Source organism: Armigeres subalbatus, chromosome 1 (genome assembly GCF_024139115.2).
Source record: "Armigeres subalbatus isolate Guangzhou_Male chromosome 1, GZ_Asu_2, whole genome shotgun sequence".
NCBI classification, from domain to species: Eukaryota; Metazoa; Arthropoda; class Insecta; order Diptera; family Culicidae; genus Armigeres; species Armigeres subalbatus.
In genome coordinates this window covers 198,691,531-198,714,988 of record NC_085139.1, presented here as the reverse complement: position 1 = coordinate 198,714,988, position 23,458 = coordinate 198,691,531, and the positions used below count along the sequence as shown (strand labels likewise).

General features: G+C 41.5%; 1 protein-coding gene across 2 annotated transcripts in view; it reads left to right on the top strand.

Annotated features, from left to right (window-relative positions):
- The window catches only part of LOC134205662 (ATP-binding cassette sub-family D member 3), a 112,735-nt gene that overhangs the window by 42,393 nt on the left and 46,884 nt on the right, over positions 1 to 23,458 (top strand). For both annotated transcript variants that reach the window (XM_062681153.1, XM_062681151.1), the window contains exon 3: positions 10,028 to 10,140. In XM_062681153.1, coding sequence (XP_062537137.1) covers positions 10,028 to 10,140 — 113 coding nt within the window. The remainder of the gene's footprint in view (positions 1 to 10,027; positions 10,141 to 23,458) is intronic.

The following is a 23,458-nucleotide window of genomic DNA, read 5'->3' as shown; positions in this document are numbered from 1 at the left end:
GTAAACCAGAGTACACCCAGGTTTTTTTTAAACGGTTTGGTTTTGGTCGTTTAAGACCTTCAGCGTCAATGAAGCAATGAGTTATCCCCATGAAAAAAATCACAAAAAAAAAATCAAAGAAAATTCAGGGGGTATTTGAAAAGCTGGGAAATATCAGGTTAACCGAGAAAATAACGAATTCCAACCGTGTAAAAAAAAAACTGGGTGTTCGGAATAATTTTCGAGCAAACGTAAACACGGTCTGATAGCAGCCTTAGCAGCTTCAAAGCTGTAATTGTATTTAAGTTCAATTTCATGTTGGTTTACAAAGGTATTTACACTTACATTTTCGTGTTTCTTCTATTCGAGTTCACCCGAAACTCGCTCCTTCCAAAATATTCCAGTACCTGTTGTACTACTGTTGCATCCTAGTTTTTTTTTAATTCAACGTGTTTAATTCATGTACATATTAGGATAAGTTTTAAGTGCATGTAGTTACATATAGATTTAAGCTTGCTAGAAATTTATCAATTGAACTCAGCCGTACTATTAGATGTAATTGTTTTCTATCTGTAATCTATTAGGGTTAGGATTTAGCTAGTAATAACCAAATTATTGTGGATTCAATTTTACCTACTTAATAGAACTGTTTAACTACTACTGCACTAACTGTTTCAATGCTAATTTTAACGCTCATTAGGTTTATTAGGTTTCCAATTCAGTTGAAAGGCAAATAAAGGACTTTAATTTGTTGATCTTCACTGCATGTACACGTTGCTAAATTTGCCAGTCATTATTGACAGCCCCGTCATCGCTTTGATTTCCCTAACATGTTGCTGATTGACAAATCTGGGTGACGCGGATCTCACGGACCAGTCAACGAACGAGAATGCCCTGTGGTCTCGTTACATTCCCCCGCCCGTGTAGTTCCGGGGAATTCAGATGCCCTGAGGTCTAGTGGAGCTATCTTCACTGCCGGACGAGTTAGTAATCCGTTTTTCGTTTGTATCACAGCACGCCGCATTTGTCCATCATTGGCCTTCACCACTTCCACGACTTTTCCTCGTAGCCACCCATTCCGCTTAGTTTCCTCGACCACCAGTACCAGGTCTCCTGGTTCAAGTGGCTTCGTTGGTTCAAACCACTTGGTACGCCTAGTTATTGTTGGGAGATACTCATGGATCCAACGATGCCAGAAATGATTCACTAGACTCTGAGAAAGACGCCAGCTGTCCCGTAGATTATGTCCGCCAGCGTCAATACCTATTTCAGGTTGCACAATCCCCTGTGTACCATATAGCAGGAAGTGATTTGGCGTTAAGGATTCTTGCTCCGGGCTCTCTAGTGGTATATATGTAAGCGGTCGGGAGTTGATAATAGCTTCAGCTTCTAGGAGTACCGTCTCCAATACCTCGTCACTTGGGTGATGTGGATGATCAGCAATAGTGGACATAGCCGTTTTCACGGAGCGAACCATACGCTCCCATGATCCTCCCATGTGAGGCGCAGAAGGCGGATTGAAGCACCACCTGGTTTTGGAGTTGGTGAATGTCGAGGCGCACTTATTTTGAATATCTTGGATCTGTTTCGCCAGCAGGTTACTCGCCCCTACGAAATTCGTTCCATTATCGCTGTAGAATGACTCTGGAGAACCCCGTCGAGCCACAAAGCGACGAATTGCCATCACGCACGACTGAGTGGACAAACTATGTACTATCTCCAGATGTATAGCACGAACTGAGAGGCAAGTGAAAAGCGCAACCCATCTCTTCACCAGGCTTCGTCCTTGTTTCACCATTAACGGCCCAAAATAGTCCACTCCAGTATGCGTAAACGGTCTCACAAATCCCGTTACTCTGGCTTCCGGTAAGGACCCCATCATTGGCGGATGAGGAACAGCCTTTCTAATGCGACAATACAGGCATCTACTGGAGACTTGACGAATAACTCCTCGTAGACCTGTTATGTAGAAACGTTGTCGCATTTCGTTACACACAGTCTCTCCGTTTCCATGAAGGTAGCGCCGATGATAATTTTCTACGATCAGAATAGTCGCAGTGTGTTTCTTCGGCAAGATAATGGGATATTTAGTTTCTATGGGAACCGTCGGCGCCGCTGTAATTCTACTGTTCAACCGGATGATTCCGCACTCGTCCATAAAGGGCGAGAGGCGATAAAGCGGACTTGACTTTTAGATTACTACAGATTCTTTGGGAAGCAAAAGGTTTCGTTTCATGATTGCCACCTCATCAGGATAAGCCTCAGCTTGGATTTGCCGCCACAGTAGTTTCTCCGCGTTCTGAAGTTCTTCTTGGATCGACAGGCTTGGGTTGGGAAACTTTTCTCCTTTAAAACGTCGAACACTCCGTGAAACAAAGGCAGCTACTCTTAACAGTCGGTTCCAGCTAGAAAATCTTGACGTGTCTATCAGCGGTTGCTGCACTGTACCATGGAACAAAAAAACGGTGCGAAGCTCTGCATCTGTATCAGCATCATCTGTCGCGGATTTTTTCGGCCAATTAATCGGCGGCTTGTAGAGGAACTCTGGTGCGCTGTACCATGGATTATTGTTGTCAAAACTAGGTCCATCCTTCCATTTGGTAGCAGCATCTGCAACGTTTAATTTAGACGGGACGTAGTTCCATTCATCCACGCTTGTTGTCATAAGAATCTCCCCAACCCTAAACGCAACAAACTGGTGGTATTTGCGGCTATCTGATCTCAACCAAGAGAGTACGGTAGTTGAGTCAGACCAAAGAAATCTCTTGGTAATTGGAAGATTCAAGGAGAGCAAAACGCTTTCTAACAACCTCGCTCCAATCATCGCCGCCTGTAACTCGAGACGCGGAATGGATAAAGGCTTTAAGGGTGCGACTTTCGTTTTTGCCGCTACTAGTGCGCATCTGGGTTGACCGTTGTCCACAAACCGGAGATAAAGTACTGCTGCGTAGGCCAATTCGCTAGCATCGACGAACAAATGGGCCTCTAAATTATTCATAGCAACGCTCGTCACATTTGGAAAGAAACACCAACTCGTCCAAGCGCTGCAACCTCGTCCAAGCGCTGCATGTATCGACACCAACATTCCCACTTTTCTTGAAGTTCTTCAGATATTAACTCATCCCAATCCGTTCCAGAGCGCCAAATAAGCTGCATGAGGATTTTTCCGTGCACGACAAAGTGGGAAATCAGCCCCAATGGGTCAAACACTGACATTACTGTTTTCAGGACTTGTCGTTTAGTTGGAATAGTAGAACTCTGAATCAGTTCTTTGATCTCATCTTTCATGGTGCTTAGGTCAAACGTGAAGACGTCTTCTGTTGGCCTCCACACCATACCTAATACCCGTTCCGTGTCCGAGGATTTCTCTAGATACATCGACACTTTCAGTGGGATTTCTCGTTCTCCTACTCCAGCAAGAACTTCCGCGGAGTTTGAGCAGAAGTTTCGGATCTCAAATCCCGCCTGTGAATGCACATACTTTACTTCGTTGATCAACTGCACCGCTTCTGACACAGTATCCACGCTATCCAAGAAATCGTCCACGTAATGGTTTTCCACAATTGCTTTCGCTGCCCTAGGATAACTACCCGCAAACTCAACAGCATTCTTGTTTTTAACAAACTGCGCTAAACTAGGTGAGCAGCTTGCACCAAACGTGGCTACGTCCATTACGTAGATTTGAGGAGGTATATCAGGAGATGAACGATAAAGAAACCTCTGCGATTGTTTGTCCGAATACCGTATAGAAATTTGATGGAACATTTCCCTTATGTCGCCTACTATAGCGACGTTCCTTTGCCTGAAACGAAGTAATACGGACAATAACGCAACCAGGAGATCTGGACCTTTAATCAGCATATCATTGAATGATAATCCTCCCACTTTTGCTTTAGCATCCCATATGAGCCGAATTTTGTCAGGTTTTTTCGGATTTTGCACCACGCCTAGCGGTAAGTACCACACTCTGCTTGGGTCCGTTGATTTGAGTTCTTCAGGAGTGATCCGATGTGCGTATTTCTTCTCCACATACTGTCCTATCATTTCCCTCACTTTGCTTTTCAGTCGTTGGTCTTTGTTCAGTCGCGTCTCAAGAGCCTTCATGCGACGTACTGCCATTGGGTAGCTGTCTGGGAACGAAAAATGGTCATACTTTCACAATAATCCAGTCTCGAAAGATCCGTTTACTCGTCGTGTCGTTGTCTCCATTATCTCACGCGCGCGTTTTCTTCTTCGGCTTCTGGCTTGATGGTAACGCTTGATTCCTCTACCGCAAAGTATTGCTTCATCCAATCGTGTAGTTCTCGATTATCTAGATCGCGCACAAAATGAAGGTTCAACTGCTCTAGCACGCTGCCATGGTTCGAATTCCTCCCGTAAATACACCAACCCAGTCGGGTTTTAGTTGCAACAGGCCCGTTGTCTCCTCCTCTCGTAGCCGCAACGATGTTAGAAGGCGGACATGTTCTAATCCGATGATAATCCCCGGAGTAGCGGTTGTATAACTGCGGATCGGTAACCCTTTATGGTGTGGATATGATTGCTGTAGCGCTTCATACTGCATAGTTTGACTTGGAAGTTGGAGTTCTTCAACAGTTCGTACATTGCTGAGTTTGAACTTTCCTGTATCTTCAGAAATGAGCACTGTTACCCGTTGAGACCCTTTTACTTCCCTTGAAATATTGCCGGTCATACTTAAAGAAAGGTTGTCGGTTGGTCCAGTGATACCAAGTTTTGACGCGATTCCCGCCTCTAGTAGTGTTGACGAGGATCCATCGTCTAAGAAGGCGAAAGTTTTAATTTTTTGTCCGTTACCATGGATGGTTACAGGTAAGTATCGAAACAAAGAGTATGTTACCGAACAATGTAGATTCTGGTGTACGACACTTTTGGCTCTTTCGTCTTTAAGTACATTTCAGTACATGTTGCTGAATGCAACAAATTGTGATGATGGAACCTGCATCCTTCGACACCGCACTCTTTATTGGAGCGGCAAGGCCACTTGCGATGTGGTATAAGACAACTTCTGCATAAGTTCTTTTGTTTCACCGCCTTCCACCTACCATCAATATCAAGCGTCTTGAAATGCATACAGTTCACGATTTCGTGACTCAAGCAGTCACAGTACGCACAAGTTTTCATCATCGGTTCGATTAACAACTTTTTCTCTGAATTTTCAGAACTAACAGGCCGCAGCTCTTCGGAGTGCACGTACAGCTTCTGCTTGTCTTGTCCAGCTTTGTTGGATTTTGGATGGGTATCCACAGGAAACGTAACATCTGAGGCCATTACGACCAGCTCGGTCATGAAGGTGCTGAACGTCGTTAGATTTACGTGCTCACTTCTTCTCTTGAAACACGACCAGTCCATTTTCATCGAAGGGGGGAGCTTCTCGACCAGCTCATGAAGCACAGTTGGGTTCCACAGATGGTCGTTGAGATTTGCGATGCACATGTGATCCACTGAATTCTGTACCGCAAGTCCAAATGTGATTATCGACGGAAGATTATCGGCTTTCGGAGGCGGAACAGCGCGTAATGAACGGAGAAGGGAGTGAATAAGAATTTCAGGTCTTCCATACAGTCTTCGTAGTGTATCTATTACGGAAGGCACTGATTGTGGTAATAACAATCTGCTTCTTACAGCTTCCAACGCATTCCCTTTCAAGCACCTCTGCAACCTTGCCAAGTTTTCCGCATCAGTATACCCACAGGCGTCCGTTGAGTTGCAAAAAGAGCTGAAAAACATCGGCCATTCCTGAAGATCTCCCGAAAAAATGGTAGTTCCTTTGGCATTACTTGTCTGGCCGCCAGTTGATCTCCCGTAGGTCTCTGTTCTTTGCATCGTAGTAGCAGGGAAATGGAATGGCTGTGTTCTTCTATCGGCTGTCATCAAACCTGGTCCATCGCCCTGAGATAAAGGTTCCTGAGTGTAGTTATATTGGTATCCTGACGGCAGCCCAATGTTTCTGCTAGCTGAGCTACTATTAGTAACAACAGGAACTTGTCTGGATGAGAAGATAGATCTCTGGTTAGTCCACGGAGCGATGCACGTAGACGGTACCACAGAGTTAACGACTGATGACTCATGAAGAATAGGGAGATGTGCTGACTCGGCTTGTGTAGTCAATAAGATAGGGTTTTGGTGGGACCATGATGAGGTAGCATTCTCTGCCGGAAAATGGGATGGGATCGTCATCGTTGATGTCATGGCATTACGCATGCTTCGATAACTCTCCGTTGGATAGGAATACTGCGACTTCGAAACGACTCTTTGTCCCGAGATGTGCATAGTGGAAATACTATCGGCTATGGGGGTTGTTTGATTGGAGACCATCGGAATCAAACCGCTCGGATTTGATTTTGAGACATAACTACCTACTCCTGGGTGCTGACCAAATGGATTACTACTGGTCACTACCGATGGCAACGTTGCAGTAATCGTTGCCAGATTATTGTCCGTCTTTGACGAGACTCCAAAACGACTTAAAGGTAAAGTGTCACCGAACCTAACACCGCTAGAGGACGTCAACGATGCTTTACTAACAGCTAACGCTGCGTGACTAACCATGTGTTCTGAGCCTGTTTCGTGGAACATAGAAATGTTGCCTACGTCGACCGCGATAATATCGCTGACCATCGGCGATGAGTTACAGTTTATAATTGCAGACTTAGTATTAGATTTGGATAAATTGGGAACGGACAAAGTTCTGTGATTTGTTGTCGGAATAGTGTCGACCTTAGCCTTCTCGATGGAATCGGCGCCTAGCGTCGAACGACAGCGTGGCGTTTTCGTTGTACTCACCGGTGTCCTTTGAAAGGTGATTTCAGTGGAGGAAACTACTTTACCAGATGGGAGTAATGATGGAAAATCTTGTGGAACAATCGTGCTAGCAGTACTTTTTAGGTCAACTGCTGGGCCACTAGGAGTTACATCTGTGGCCATTATCGCCGAATCGTTCATCGTCGACGCCGCTATTGGTTGCGAGGTTCTGGGAAAACTAAATCGCTGAGCTGCTTCCGATGATACAATCGGTGGCAACACACTACTAGTTGACACAGCCACGGTTTGTTGAACTGCACCGACTTGGTGTTCACTAAGCCACGATTGAACTTTCTCCCGGCTTGCTCTACTGCTCAATTTGCTTCTTCTACTGACTCCTTCTGCATCGTCCGCTTCCGCCATAAGCAAATCGTATTTTTGCTTCAGGAATTTTTCCTCTTCTTCCGCTAGCATTTGACGCGTCACCGCTTGAGCCGCCTGTTCCTCTAGAATTCTCTTCATCCGCAATGCCTTTTGCTCCTCCATCATCTTCAGGCTCAATTCAGTTCGTGTGGAATGTCGACTGGCGGACGATCGGTTCATAGACCTCCGCGACTGAGAGGCACCATCATCTTCCCGCATTCGACATTCATCGCACTGCCAAGTACGATCCGGATCAGCTATAGAATCCGTTACACCGGCACATCCGAAGTGTGCCCAATTCTCACATCTATCACAACCAACGAGGTGATCGGCTGTATCTGGTCGGTCGCATTTAGTGCAGTGTTTGGAGGTGGTGTCCATGCTAGGCTCGTCTAGATGCACCAGAAAATCTTTGAAGATTGTTCGGAATAATTTTCGAGCAAACGTAAACACGGTCTGATAGCAGCCTTAGCAGCTTCAAAGCTGTAATTGTATTTAAGTTCAATTTCATGTTGGTTTACAAAGGTATTTACACTTACATTTTCGTGTTTCTTCTATTCGAGTTCACCCGAAACTCGCTCCTTCCAAAATATTCCAGTACCTGTTGTACTACTGTTGCATCCTAGTTTTTTTTAATTCAACGTGTTTAATTCATGTACATATTAGGATAAGTTTTAAGTGCATGTACTTACATTAGCATTAGCATTAGCATTTAGCAGTTCGCACAAATTCGTAGGTGGTACAAGCCAAGACTATTGTGTGAGAGTAGTATCACTTTCATCCGTTACCACACATATTGATTTGGGACTAATGACTATCTCTTAAATGGAAATAATGCACTCTCAATAGTCGAGGTCTGTCGTGGCCACGTCCTTGAGAATGCTGAGGAAGGGGAAGATGGTGTGTTGGACACCTACTTAAGAAAGATGCAGAGAACTCTACGACCTCTCATAGGTGCCACAGGAGGTTTTGGGATTGTGTGGAAGGTTATAACAGTAGGAATCGTTTTGGTAGAACGTGAAACACAGAAAGAACTAAGATAGAAATACAAAGTAGGAAAGGGACGAGCCTGGAATTGAACCCACGACCTCCTGCTTATAAGGCAGAAGCGATAGCCACTAGACCACCGAGCTCGTCAGTTTTAAGTGCATGTACTTACATATAGATTTAAGCTTGCTAGAAATTTATCAACTGAACTCAGCCGTACTATTAGATGTAATTGTTTTCTATCTGTAATCTATTAGGGTTAGGATTTAGCTAGTAATAACCAAATTATTGTGGATTCAATTTTACCTAATTAATAGAACTGTTTAACTACTACTGCACTAACTGTTTCAATGCTAATTTTAACGCTCATTAGGTTTATTAGGTTTCCAATTCAGTTGAAAGGCAAATAAAGGACTTTAATTTGTTGATCTTCACTGCATGTACACGTTGCTAAATTTGCCAGTCATTATTGATAGCCCCGTCATCGCTTTGATTTCCCTAACATGTTGCTGATTGACAAAACTGGGTGACGCGGATCTCACGGATCAGTCAACGAACGAGAATGCCCTGTGGTCTCGTTACACTGGGTGTATAGCAGAACTTGTCCCAACGGCATTCTGTGTTCTCCAAAGTTTGGCCAACGTACTTCACTCAGTCCCAGGATCTCAAGCTTTATGCGGCGTGCCTCATTTGCAAGTTGTGCCAATTTACCCTGCTGGGCTAGGGTTAAAAGGTTCCATTTTCCTATTCGTGTCCGTTGTTTCGCGCTAAGAGTCGTCGCCGTAAAATCAGTCCGTATTCTTTCATTATCGGATTCTCGAACAAATTGATGTTTCGGGAACAGTATGTTGTTGGCCCAAGGTTCCCTATCCACCGAGATGGGGCTGCCGTCTTAGATATAGCTTCCAGGGAAAAGCATTTCGTACTCAGCCGCTGGGTGCCAGAACAGACGCTGCAGCCGCGTGCTGTTTGGTGAACGGACGCTCGATCAGACGGGTCAAATTTGTTTAAAGTCCCACCCAACACCAGGACTGGGCTAGTGCGCTTTGAGCGGCAGGTCGCTTTGATAGGGCCTGCTTGGGGACACATGCAGCTTTTTATAGAAGTTCATCAGAGCCCACTGTCGAACCCCACCACATCCTAGGCAGACCTCACAGGACGCACCCTCTCACTCTAGTTGATGTCAGAAGGACAACAGTGCCCAGGCTGCACTACCAGCTAAGTACGCAACCCTTAGCTGGCGGTCAATTGTCATCGGAAGACCCGTGGAAGCGTGAGTATTGGAACTTGTGAGGAGCAGAGCTATGTTAGGCGCCCCTTCCCGGATGTCAACTCACCATTTCGCAGCCCAAATAAAGGACGCAATGAAATAAACTATTTTCTTTTTTTATCAAACTTCCCGCTGAAAAATATGTATGCGCTTATAGGAATTTCGGCCACTGTATTTACAAGATGCTGGAATTACCATTGCACCAAAAGGTTTGCATAGTTTACGTCGGGCGGATTTTGTATTGTACAAGACCCTCCTGATTTTTTCAAGGGTCCAATAAGACAGTATCAGTGGAACACTACTTACGTGATCCCATTTCATTCATCCTCAGAACTGTTTACAATTATATTATTCTCTGTACCAACTGGATTATTTGCAATAAAAATAAGAAAGAATGCCGTCCCAAATAATTGAATTAAAGATTATTTTTCGCCATTGCAAAAAATGTATTTATTCAACATATGGAAGGCTTCGAAATCAAAACGTGTTTTAATCAAACTTGTAGGAAAAGACAGAACTTACCATAAGAAAATAATTATGTTACATATTATTTAGTTACCACGATGCTTGATAATGAATACATTATTCTCAATATTATTTTTTCAGCAAACAACGGCCTGAAGATGAGATCCAGTATTTCATCAGTGATAAGAAAGAAAAACGTACAACGAAGGCACATGTTAACTCACAGTTCTTCAAGCAACTTCGAGCACTGTTAAGTAAGTACTTGACTGATATATTTGTGCTTATCGGTTTTATCAATAATTTTTTAAAAATTTCATTGTCGTTTACTTAGATATGATCGCTTATCTGAGACTTCAGATAGCTTAATCGGTAGAGGCACGTTGTTACGTAGTCACCAATTGTGGCAACCGCATAATATACAAATGGTTAGATTCGAAATCTTGTAATTAAAAGCTGTGGAAGTTTTTCAGAACGCCAAACTGGATAATGATTATAAGCAAATTTCCATAAGTTCCAACGCCTGTAGAAAGTTTTTTAGACTTATTCCTAAATTATTTGAATGCACCCGTATGCACGATTCCACGCTTAGATGCATGCAAGTTTGAATATTATTTGCCTACGATCAGCATTAATTGTTAGTTTTCTTCATAACAGCGATGGTTAGGCTGTAAATTAAAACGTGAAATGAGACTTTTCGCATCACGAGTAGGTATAACCTAAACATCAACACGAAATATCCACTGAAATACATCATCATGATAAGCGCTGCTTTACAAGCAAAGTCTAGTCATGCCACCACATGTGTGCTCGGTGGCTTTGCATTCCCACTTCGATGAGTTGTGTGCAAATCGTAATACGACGCGCCTATGTAACAGGTCCCAGCTATATGTGTGTTCGCTAAGCTAGTTCGATTCGATCGTCGCGATCCGATCGGTTGACCTTACCTGTGGTGGCGATCAAAAGCGAGCGTCAACAAAAACAATGCGAGAAAGTGCGTCAAGCGTGCAAAAAAAACAGTTAAAGACTGTGCTCAAAAAAAGTGAAGCACACAAATATGGTCACCAAAAATTAATTTTAGTCGGATTTTCTTCAAACTTTCTGGGAATTAACTACAACATTATTGTTGGGTTTTCTATTGCAATTTAATTTCCTTTCCGTAACGGAATGCCCATACCTTGTGCTTAATACAACTTCTTTCGATACTTTTATGCACTGTTTCTTCCATGTCAGCTAGTTTTTCGACACCTCAGGTGTTTTACGAAGTCTGGCCTTGTTCATGGTGCAAAACTTCTTTATCTCTAGTTGACGTCTTTTGGTTGTCTCTGTACCAGTCTAATACAGTACAGGTAAAAATCGTGATCGCCATAATATTGCGAAAAATGTGGAATTTTTCGTTCTCAGGCATCCAATCCAGACTGTCTTGGGCTTTTTGTTTTTCCCTTGTTGCATGACAAATACTCATGAAGGGTATTTGTGCCTTATTCAGACATCTGAATTTCCAAATAGTTTGAATATATTCTTGCAAACTACTACAACTAGACGTGCATTGATCGTATGTCTTCATACTTCCGAGGTAAAGGTAGAAATAGTTTCTTTTTTTATTTCTTTATTTACGTGATTTTTTATAATTTACTAAAAGTTCCTCACGGTAGAAATAGTATTAATAATTAGGCAGATATTGCTTCCCGAGCAGGAGCGACGACATCAGTAACAGAAATTGGTATAAACTAGCCTTGCATAAAAGGTAAAATACCAAAAATTAATATGCAAATTACTTTAGACATAACATGCTTAGGTAGTTCAATACCAAACGCATCACAAATTATTATTCATTAGGTATTGTAATACCTAAGCATGTTATGCCTAAAGTATTTTGCATATTAATTTTTGGTATTATTTTTTGGTATTTTACCTCTTATGCAACGACAGGACCCCAGACCTGGGGTAGGTTGGCCAAGTTTGTTAAAATAAGTGAAACACATCAAATGAATCAGTGGAAAATGTTTGCAAGTGGGAAAAAGGGAGTGTTTATAATTTTGTAATATTTAGGCGCGTAGAAAAAGCTCAAGTCCTTACTTTTTCGTCTTTTAACATTTTTAGTGAATTTTTACAACTCTCGCTACTTTAATTTCTTCTGTCAGAGTATACGAGATGTTTTCGAGAACAATCAGAATTTACAAACACAAAAGTGAGGTTACCCTAGAAACATTTATACCGTTTTGTAGGATTTTAAATACCCTTTTCAGCGTACCACGTTTTTAGAAATCTGATGAATATTGATTCGTGTTACAAATATGATATTTACATTACCTTAACATAAATTTACTCACTTGCGCCAAAATATCAAAAAACGTGGCCCTGAGCAAACATAAACACTATAATACATGAAATTACATCCGTACATGAGCGATACAAAATTATTATAATGAGCCTTAAATGCACCTTAAAAAGTTTTCACAAAAGCCACTCGGTCAACCTGCCCCGATCTCCCCTGCAGAAGATAATTTTTTCTCGAGACACAGGTGATTTACCCAACTTCTGAAGTACTGCGCTGGATTCACATAAAGATGCGCTAAACAGCGTATCATTTAGTTTGACAGATAAAACTTCGGAAGAAAGTTCGGTTCGGAAGTCCCTACTACCGAATTCTAATTAAGTGCTACGCCGACAATATAACATAATCAAAAGTTTTTCACAAAAAGAAGAAACGGGGAAAGCGTATGTATAAATTCTGTCGGTTTCATTTACAGTTGTCTGGCGTGGGTTTTGATCACTAAGATTTTGTTTGCTGATCTGGTTTGCTAGAAAGGCTCCGGTCAGTAACACGTCCAGCATAGTTGGGCAAAAATTCACGTTGTGTAAACTTAATATTGTTTTTTCACGATTTACTCAACCTTACTCGTGATTTTTGCATCTAACGGGTCTAACGTAAAACGAAGGCACGGGTCCAAGTAAATGGCGCTGAGAAGCACTATGGAAATTAAAATAGCTTCGGGTAGTATTAAAAAATTTCTTCAGGAAAGAGAAAATAGAACCGCACAGCACGAAAGCACAATGCGGTCTCCGCAGAAAATCGTTGTTTCTTAGTATTCTTCGGATATTGATGTTGAGTTGGTTCAGTATAGGTACTCGCATAGTCTAGTAGGTGGGAGTTTTTTTGTTCCAAAATCTACGGCAATAATTGGATGCATTCTTCTGTACACTTTCGATCTACCTACAACTACTATTCTGGTATAATGGAGACCATATTATAAAACCGATAAAACATTGTTAGAATATTGAGTGAACAATATAATGCTTGAATGATTTGACAATGCGGAGCATGAAACTAAGAATGGTTAACGCTTTCGATGTCGCATATGAAATATGATCTTTCAATAAGTTTCGAATCCAGTATGATTCCCAGATTTTTAACAGGCGGCATGGCACCTACCTTTCTACCTGGTACCTGGTTGGCTACAGCGTCGATACAACTATGCCTTGCGTATTGTAGAGCTCCATAATCGTTGGTCTTCGGCGATGTTCCTCCAGTTTCCCCGAACGTTCAGGGTCCCCAGGATTCAACCGCGTGCAGCCAGCGTGTTCTTGGCCTTCATGTCCATAAAGGGCCACTGGTAGAATCAGAGTTTTGTATAGAGCTAATTTCGTTTCCGTCTGCATGTTACGGGACCTAAGCTGGTTACGTAATCCGTAAAAGGTCCTCTTCGTAGCAGCAATACGTCTTTTCACTTCACGGGAAACGTCATTGTCACATGTCACAAGCGTTCCAAGGTACACAAATTCTTCAATAACTTCAAACACATCCCCATCAAGCACTACCTCTGCACCAACACCACTAGGTCTTCCCCTATCTCTACCTGCCACCATGTACTTTGTCTTGGTAGAGTTAATGCTTGAGCCTATCCTCGCCGTTTCCCTCTTCAGTGGGACAAAAGCCTCCACTACTGCCCTGCGATCGAATTTATTAAGGATCATCCGCAGGCTAAACATCTGATCCGTCGTTGATCGGCCCTCACGAAAACCTGCCTGGTATCCGCCGACGAAGGACTCCTCAAGCGGTCTCAGTCAGTTAAACAAGATACGCGACAGGATTTTGTACGCCGAGTTCAGAAGGGTGATCCCTCTGTAATTGGCACACTCTAGTATGTGCCATTTCTTATAGATTATGGGCATATGAGGCCATCCAACGAGCCGGCAGGCATTTCTTTATCCCCCCATATTTTCTGGATAATGTGGTGGATTGATTGATGCAGCTGCTCACTTCCGTGTTTGAGAAGCTCGATCGGGATCTCGTCCTTCCCAACAGCTTTACTGTTTTTCAGCTCGTTTAGAGCCTTTTTAACCTCGTCCAGCGTTGGTGGTTCCACAGCTTGACCGTCGCCGACTATGTCCATCCTGCTCCTTAATACACCTTTATTTCCACCGTTCAACAAATCTTCGAAGTGCTCCTTCCACCTGGCTGCCACCATAGTCTTGTCTGTCAGCAAATTCCCCTCTCGGTCATTGCACATGGCGGGCACTGGCGCAGTCTTATGCCGCGCGCCATTGACAGTTGCGTAAAACCTCCACATATCGTTTCTATCCATGTTCTCCTGCGCTTCAGCTATCACACTCTCTTCGTGTTGCCTTTTTTTCTGCGGTGGATTCTTTTGTCTTCTGCCGTTGCTACACTGTACCGTTCTCTGTTGGAACGGGTACGAGCCACTAGCATTCGACTCCTAGCAACATTTTTCTCATCCGTCACTCGCAGGCACTCCTCATCAAACCAACTATTTCGTTGGCGTCGCTGTGCAGTAGTAGTCACAGTTGAAGTCACAGCTTCGTGGTTATGTTCCCACAATCTGTTTGACGTCGCCAGATCCGGTGGCATCTCCTATCCGCTCGTCCAGCTTCTGGTGGTACTGACGGTGGTGACGCTGGAGAGTAGCGCCCGAATTTTTGCAACTACAAGGTAGTGATCCGAGTCGATGTTCGGACCTCTGAAGGACCTTACATCTATAACATCCGAGAAATGTCGTCCGTCGACCAGTACGTGGTCTATCTGTGAGCAAGTGTCTCCACTCGGATGTTGCCAGGTGTGTTTGCGGATATTATTACGTGCGAAGTAGGTACTGCTGATTGCCATCCCTCTAGCAGCAACAAAGGTTTCAAGTCGCAAACCATAATCGTTGATAGCGGAATGAAGGATTTCCGTACCAATTACAGGACGAACGAAACTTTCTCTTCCGATCTGCGCATTTGCATCCCCGATGACAATCTTTACATCGTGTGTTGGGCCTTATCAAGGCTCTCTTAGGCTTTGGTCCGATTCGTGAACCAAAATCGAATTATACTTAAAAGTGACATTTCAAAAATTTCCAAATAACTCGCAGAGCAAGATTACTTTTGAAAGATATTGAATCATTTTTGATAGATGTTTTGTTGGTCTTGTTGGGTAGCACCAGCCATTCCTATGAGCGGGGGAATTCATAATTTCCGAACTGTCACTTTTAAGTTTAATTCGATTTTAATTCACGAATCGGACCAAAGCCTTAGAACTCCTTCACGTCATCAGGCTTATCGTTCGTTGGGGCATAGATGCTGATCATGCTATAGTTGAAGAATTTGCCCTTCATTCTCAACACGCAAATGCGGTCGCTTATCGGCTTCCACCGGATAACACGCTTCATCTGCTGATCACCATGAAACCAACTCCACGTTCTGCTCTGTCACCACCGCTATAGTAGATGTGGTACTTGAATGAAGTGTTCGCGATGGGATACACCGCCCGGAATTCACGTTCTCCAGTTCTGGGTCACCGTATTTCCTGCATTGCTGCCACACTCACGCCGACCTTCTGCAGCTCACGAGCCAGGAGCCCAACACGTGCAGCTTCATTCAAAGTTCTCACGTTCCAAGATCCGACGTTGCCGGTGTATCAATCGGTTAGCTCTACTTTTGCCTTTCTTGGTAACTGTAGAATCTTCGGAAGGCTACCTTACCGGGGTTGCGCTACCTACATCGCATTGAAGGGGCTGCCTTCTCGATGTCGACACGATGCAACATGGTGTGCACAGTTTCGTTAAAAGTCCCTCGAACGATGACTCAGCACTCAAAGCACTCTAACGATGATCAGCCGCCCCTAACATGGAGAACAGACGCTGTTGTGAGCCGATCCTGACATGGAGAACAGACGCTCAGTAAGATTTGTACCTCCGGAGAGGAACAACCCCCCCCCCCTCCTCTGTCAGCATACGACCATAGTTCCCTAAGGTTGCTCGTATCCCAGCCAGCACCACGAGGCATGGCACCGTTCTTGAGAAATCTTCAATTGATCATATAGAAGATCCGCTGCACATTTTAACCTTTAAAAGTTGATTCACATGTACAACAGTTCTCTAACATCAATGGCCTTAAATCCTTGTAGAACGCCTGACGTGAGGTTGAATAATTCAACGATGCACCTCGATTTTCCCAGACATGTTTCAGCCGATGTGGTAAGACTCTGTCTACTCGATTTTTGGCGAAAAATCAGTTTTTTTTGTTCAGAGCAATATTGGCGTACATAATTAAATTTCAGGGAAAATATCAGATTTGGTGGGTCACGTGCTCAAGCTTAACTTCGCCACTGGCCGGAAGTCTCTGTGCTGTTTGTTAACTGGCCAGAAGCTCTTGAGTTGTAGTACAGATATGTTCCGATTTTATCACGCTCCGATTTCATCAACAAAATTATTCCATTTTTATCAACAAGAAAATTCAATCATTTTTTTAACGGGCTTGGTAGTCATATGGCTACTGCTTCTGCCTCATACGCAGAAGGTCGTGGGCTCAATCCCAGGTCCGTTCCATTATCCTACTTTGTATCTTTCTCTATATTTCTCATGTTCTAGCAATCGCTAGAACTGGAAATGGTCTTCCATACCGTTTCCATTTCTATCCTATACCATCATCTTGACTATTCTTGCAGTAGCTGCTAGGATTGGAAATGAACTAAAAAAAGCTCGTTTCCTACATCCAATTAGAAATTTCATCAGTCGCTTTCTTCTATCTATAACATTGGCAGCTCGTTAACCAAGACGAACCCGTGCCTCTCAAGACTAACCCAAAAATTCCAATAAATTCCGTATGATCTCGTGGCAAGTGAAGATGGATATTCGGTTTTCAGTGGGCGAGAGATTACATCATCATTTCCTCCTCCCCCTTTCCTACATTGACTTTCATTCTGACGTGGCAGGCGCTAGTATGACCTAACAAATGAGATCACCAGTACTTGTACATTGAAGATGAGTGCTAGTCCCAAGCAAACATCAGTTGGTTCTCTGTGCAAGAACAGCTGATCAGGTCATAATGGAGTAGCAACTACGGGTAGTCAATCAAGCTCAAGCTCAAGCACAAGAAAATTCAATAATTTTTTCTAGAGATTTAGTTTTTAAAATAAACTAACTTGGGTTAGTTTTTGGCCAAATGTTGTGTTTATAATATTTCAAGCACTAACGATAATAAGACCAAAACTAACAAGAGAGAATTCTCTTCACCAACTTCCCGCAGGGTGGCCACCGAACCGGGAAAAACGGGAAAAGCGGGAAAAAGACGGGAAATTGAAGTCACCGGGAAAAAAAGCGGGAAAAACCGGGAATTTAGGATCTGTACCGGGAAAAACAAATTTTCGTCAAACAAATTCAAAATTCTTCAAAGTTTTTATGAAGTTGATATTAGCAAATGATTTTCTCTTTAATGTTCATTACTCGCTTAGTCGCTTTCTAATCTTTAGTCCATGTAGTCCATGAGGTACAAACATTAAGTAGATCTTTTTTCTGAATCCAGTTTGTGTTGTCACTAGCTCAGTTTGATATCAATTTCGAGTGACATTTTATACACATTGTGTTATGAGGCAAACATAAAATCGAATATCGAAATATTAATTCTATTAAATGAATGTATTCAACTTAAAGTAATACTTTTAATGTCCAAGCTTGCCTTGATACTTCGTGATTGTGTCTGTAATATTTTGAAGAGTAAAATATCTTTATTTTAGTTTTTTTTCAACCCAATACAATATAAAAGGTTATGATGGTGAAAGATATACGGATATACTCTAAAATATGTTTTTAACTTGTTACATGAGAAATAAGTTCCAACGGGAATAAGTTTCAACACTTCGATAATTCGAATATGCTAATATTGAATGGAAGCGTTCAAACTTTTTAATAATAAAATCAAGATTCTATTTAAATAGATAGAAAACTGATTAAAAAAAATCTAGAAAATCAAAATGTAAAATTGACTTAATTACGAATAAAAAAAAAATCTTGATCGGAAACAAAAATCTCGGGTTAAACCTGGGTTAGAATGCATATTAGTTGTTTTATAATTTTGTGGATATTTAGTAAACCAATAACTATGATGCGGTTATACACTTACTTCATTGCTTAGTTCTCTAACTCAAACACATCGATTTAATTTGATTCATTTTATTAGAGATAATTGTGTCTTTCCTCACATTCATTTAATTTATTTAGCTTACATCTAAACAGATAGATGTAAGCTAAATAAATTAAAAATGTAAACAGATAACACTGAATCAATAATTTGACGCCACAATACACAGTCTGAGGCCGCATCTCATCTTCGGATGCGCCCACGCTCGCCAAATCGTTCTGTACCTGGTCAATCCACCTCGCTCGCTGTGCTCCACATGGTCTTGTACTTGCTGGATCTGAAGCGAAAACTATCTTTGGAGGGTTGCTGTTCGACATTCTTGCAACATGCCCTGCCCATCGTACGATTCCGGTTTAGCTACCTTCTGGATACTGGGCTCGTCGTAGAGATGGGCGAGCTCGTGGTTCATCCTTCGCCGCCAATCACCGTCTTCCTGCACACCTACAAAGATGGCCCTAAGCACCCGTTTCTCACATACTTTTGCGATAGTTTGAAAAGCTTAATCAGTTTTTCAGGAAGGTATTCTTTAAAATATATATACATAAAAATGAATTTCTGTCTGTCTGAACCTTATAGACTCGGAAACTACTTAACCGAACGCACTATGGGGGATCCCCATACAAGCGAGCGGTCAAAAATAAAATTGGACTTTTAAAGTGATTTTCCACTTAGTTTTAGCTGTGTATGGTCGAAATAGCATGAATATACAATTTCCAACCCCCCCCCCCTTTGGGGATCGTCTATGAATTACGTAATTATTTTTTTCATAGGTTCGATTAACGTGACAAAGCAAACCTATTTGGGAAGTTGAAATTTCGTGCGTTTTCTTAAGGAGAAGGAAGGGGGCTGTACAAAAACTAAGTTCAGCAATTTATGGACATTATGGCGGCGATCATGTTAAATGACATTAATTTCATGACATTCCGTGATATTTTTTTGTTCTCACTCTCATGCCTCACAATTTGTATTTAGAACAATTTGTTTGAAAAAGTACTAGGATCTGAAGGATCATAAAGCATTAAATGTTAATCAAATAATCAGAATTGAAAATAACTTTTGAAAAAGGGTATTAGCAAATTAGAAATCGCAATCCCATGACATTTTACGTGTACAAGTTATTCAAAAAATGAGATTAATATATTCTCAAAAATGTGGACATTCATCGTGGAATGTAAGAATGCTCCATTCTTCCGAAAAGCAAAATTCTTTTAATTTAAATAACAACACTATTTGAATTACTTTTTGATTTGTTTTCATGATTTCTACAAGTTATATACAGCATCATTCTTTTTCTGTGTCAAGGTTTAAGTCTTCAATGATATTTTCTTCAATTCCATCAACGATGGAAGATGAGATAAATTCATCTAAAGTATTAGAAGATAAAGAACTTTTGAAAATCTTCAAATATTACAAAATTACGCATGGCATAAGAATAACTAAGTGAAAAATTTTTTTCCAACGTCTCCTCGTTATCCAAATCGAGCTTAAAATGGATCTGATTCATGTAAGGCACGAAGGAAAATGTCAACATTTGCCTCTCTTGATCATTTTCTTGCATTATGAGTTCTAAATTTCTTCAACTGTTTATATTGACTTTCCGCTGGTTGTTCAGCCAGTGAACCTCAAAGTGTAGATGAGTGAATAAATATTTCCCTACCATTAGCCAGACATTCATGAACACTAGCAGGAATTTCATACGCTCCGTTCTAACTAAGATATTGTTCGTCTTTACTTTTGCAATAAACATGTCGGGAATTATTGATTCCAGGAGATTTATAAATATTTACATATTATGAAATCTCATATTTAGTTCTCCATCAGTAGCTAATGAATAGCTCAGAAAATTAGGTTTAGAGAATGACTCAAACCACTCAAGCCCCAAACGCATTTCAGCGGAATGGCGACGGAAACGGTAAAATTTGACAGGAAATATATGAGCGAACTGTTAAATCCTTCCGTTACCGTTGTGCTGCATTGCATTGGGGGTTTTATTCATTTACTCCTTTGAAAAGTTAATTAAATGAGCTCAAATGGTTATAAATAAAGTCGAAGTTATTACCAATAAAATGTATTTTGACCATACCCTTTGAGCGCATAGTTCAGTCTGACCCATTTTCAATAGGAAACGATGGGACTAGATTTCCGTCGAATGAAACTTGTTGCGAGAAAATCGGACACAAATAAGTGTCTAAATGGCGATTGCGTTCTTTTGCGCACATACATACAGACGCGCATGCACACACATACAGACATCACCTCAATTCTTCGCGCTGAGTTAGTTGATATATACCACTAGGGGTCTCCGGGCCTTCTATCAAACATTCGTTTTGGAATGAGCATTAACCTTGGAGTACGAGAGAGGCAAAACACGGTAAAAACAAATGAAAAAATCAGAGTGACTTAACTCTGTTAATTGCAAATACTGGCAAGAAATTCTTTCAGGACATTTTAGTCGAAGCTTTGTCCTTGATGTGTATCATAAAAGAACCCGGGGATTCCTGAGGAAAAAAAGTTCTTCACTATCAAAGTTGAAAATAGCGTCGTTTTTGGAAAAAATATTGCTTCCGCATTTTTTTCAATTTTTTTCACAGTGTAACCATTAGTTTTTGCACACCATTTAAAAAGCTTATACAATAACCTTTGTAATGATGTATTAACATTGAAGAAAAAACATTTAAAAAATATTTCAATAAATAGTTGAAAATAAAATATTTTTTCAGAAAATTTGCTAACTTTTTTACCCATTTCTGACTTTGCCACCTTATATCTTTGGAACTAGTGCACCTAGAGACTTCAAATTCAGAATTTCTCTTAATTAGAGTATTGACAATGGAGAGAAAATATTTTAAAATAATTCGGAAGACATGACATTTTCGATTAATGACCGCCCGAAATCCTATAGTGGAACGGCGTGAAAATTTGTATGGAGGGTTTTTGGGGCCGGGGAAGGTTCTTAAGATGGTTCGAGACCCCTCCTCGCCTGGAAAGGGGGGCTCCCATCAAATGAAACACCAATTTCTTTATAACTCGAGAATTAATCAAGCAAATGGGACCAAATCTGGCATGTGGAGGTTTTGGAAGGGAAGAAATGTTTTTGTGGTGGTTTGAAACCCCGTCCGCTTCAGGAAAGGGGGACTCCCATACAAATGAAACAGAAATTTAAGCATAACTCGAGAGCGAATCAGAGAAAAAATCAATTTTAGGCGAAACGAAGTTCGTCAGGTCTGCTATTAGTCTGAATAAGATAAAACCTAGAGCTGTACATTAAAATATGTTGGCGATACTGTAAGATACTATACGTAGAATACGTTTTTTCTGCTTTCTGTGAACATTATGCCATAAGAAGAAGGAACCAGAACTAGACTGCCATGCAATGTCCATTGCCTCGAAAGTTTTGCAACCAAGAAAAAATATTTACGAAAGTTTTGCAGCTAAGAAAAGAATAAAACCATTGTAATTAGGTGTTATTGTGGTATTACTATGTTGATTAAATGCCGGTTGACACTAACTACATGGCAAGTTAAATAAAAACCGGGAAAATTTGTCAAAATTTACCGGGAAAAGCGGGAAAAAACCGGGAATTTGAAAATCGAATTTCAGTGGCCACCCTGAACTTCCCCTCATCAAAATAAAAGTAACAAGATGCGGGTTTGTTTGCCCTTTATTACTTCAGAACGAAGGATTACATTGTTATGTAGCGTTCTGATATAACTGAGAAATCGTTGAAATACTTTTTCGGATGGTCTAGGCCGTCGAAACTGTTCTGGAGTAAATATCCTCAAGAAAGTGTCTTCAAACAAAATGTCCTAAGCTGAGATATATGTCCAGAAACATCTATGTGATCATAAGACATAAATTGATCGAGCTTTAAATAAACCTAAACTATTTCAGGGCCTCCAAAACGTCGTAGAGATCAGAACATGTGATATACCCGATCAACCAAGCCATGAACGACATACTCTTGTATCGTTGAACATCTTAGCAGGATAGGATTTCACTCATTATTTCTACTACAGCCCGTTTCGTTTCTCCAAAACGTCCTGGAGTTCGGAACCGGAACAGTTCGGAATCCGTGCATCACTAAACATTCCAGGAGTTCCATCGAGCTTGCAGGATATCACTTAATCCTTTTACAAGCTACAGTGGACCCTTTGTAAGTTGATGTTTTAAGATGATGAAGGCATTGCATAATCCTTGGTTGATTTGGTAGATACCGTAGACTGAAATCGAGAACGTTTTGAAGAACATTGAGCATCTCGTATTCCAGAAAACTGATCACTGTCTCAACGATCAAGACGACTAAACTTGATTGAGTGCTTAGATTTATTAAAAATGTGATATAGGATCCAAATTTTTCAGATTCATCTGCATGCTATCAGAAGCAAAAGCTTCCCAAGCTTTTGAATATCTAGGTCATCAGGGTGCAGTCAAACTTTACCTGAAGAAACTGGGGAGCCCATCGTTGGGCATAGTCCCGAAAGGGCTATGGAGGTCAAATATTTTCAAATTTATTGTTATGTTATCAACGGATGCCACTTTATTTTAAGGAAAGTCCATGAATTACGTCACGCTTTTATTGAGAAGGAGAGGGTTTCCAAAGTGTGACTATATAAGTTTTTAGGAAACTTCATACAAAAAGTGGGAGGAGGAGGGATTGAAAATGGTTAATTTTTGCGTGACATATTTTATGGACATTCCCTTTATGCACTCCTTACTTGCCAGGTAGAGGAACAAGTTTCCATTGATGATCAATATACATTTCCTATGTGTAATAACTTTGGTCAGCCTACTTTGATCGGTCTAACCTTTCTTTTCTTACGGAAATCGGTTTTCTTTGAATATTGATATATTGAGTTTTGAGGGATACTTTGTATGGGTCACATTTAGAACTTTTAACAGAACGTCTTTTTTATGAAGACGGAGCGAAGAGAAGCCAAAGCCGCGATAGAGCGATCGAAAACCAGAGGAGCCAAAGTCTTAGCCCGTCAACGATACGCGGCTCTTGAGAAGGAAGTAAAACGCTCATGTCGACGGGACAAGCGAGCATGGGCAGACTCTCTGGCCGACGAAGGAGAGAGAGCCGCCGCAACCGGGGACATTCGTCTCCTCTACGATATCTCACGACGCTTCAGCGGGGCATAGATGAATGCAACG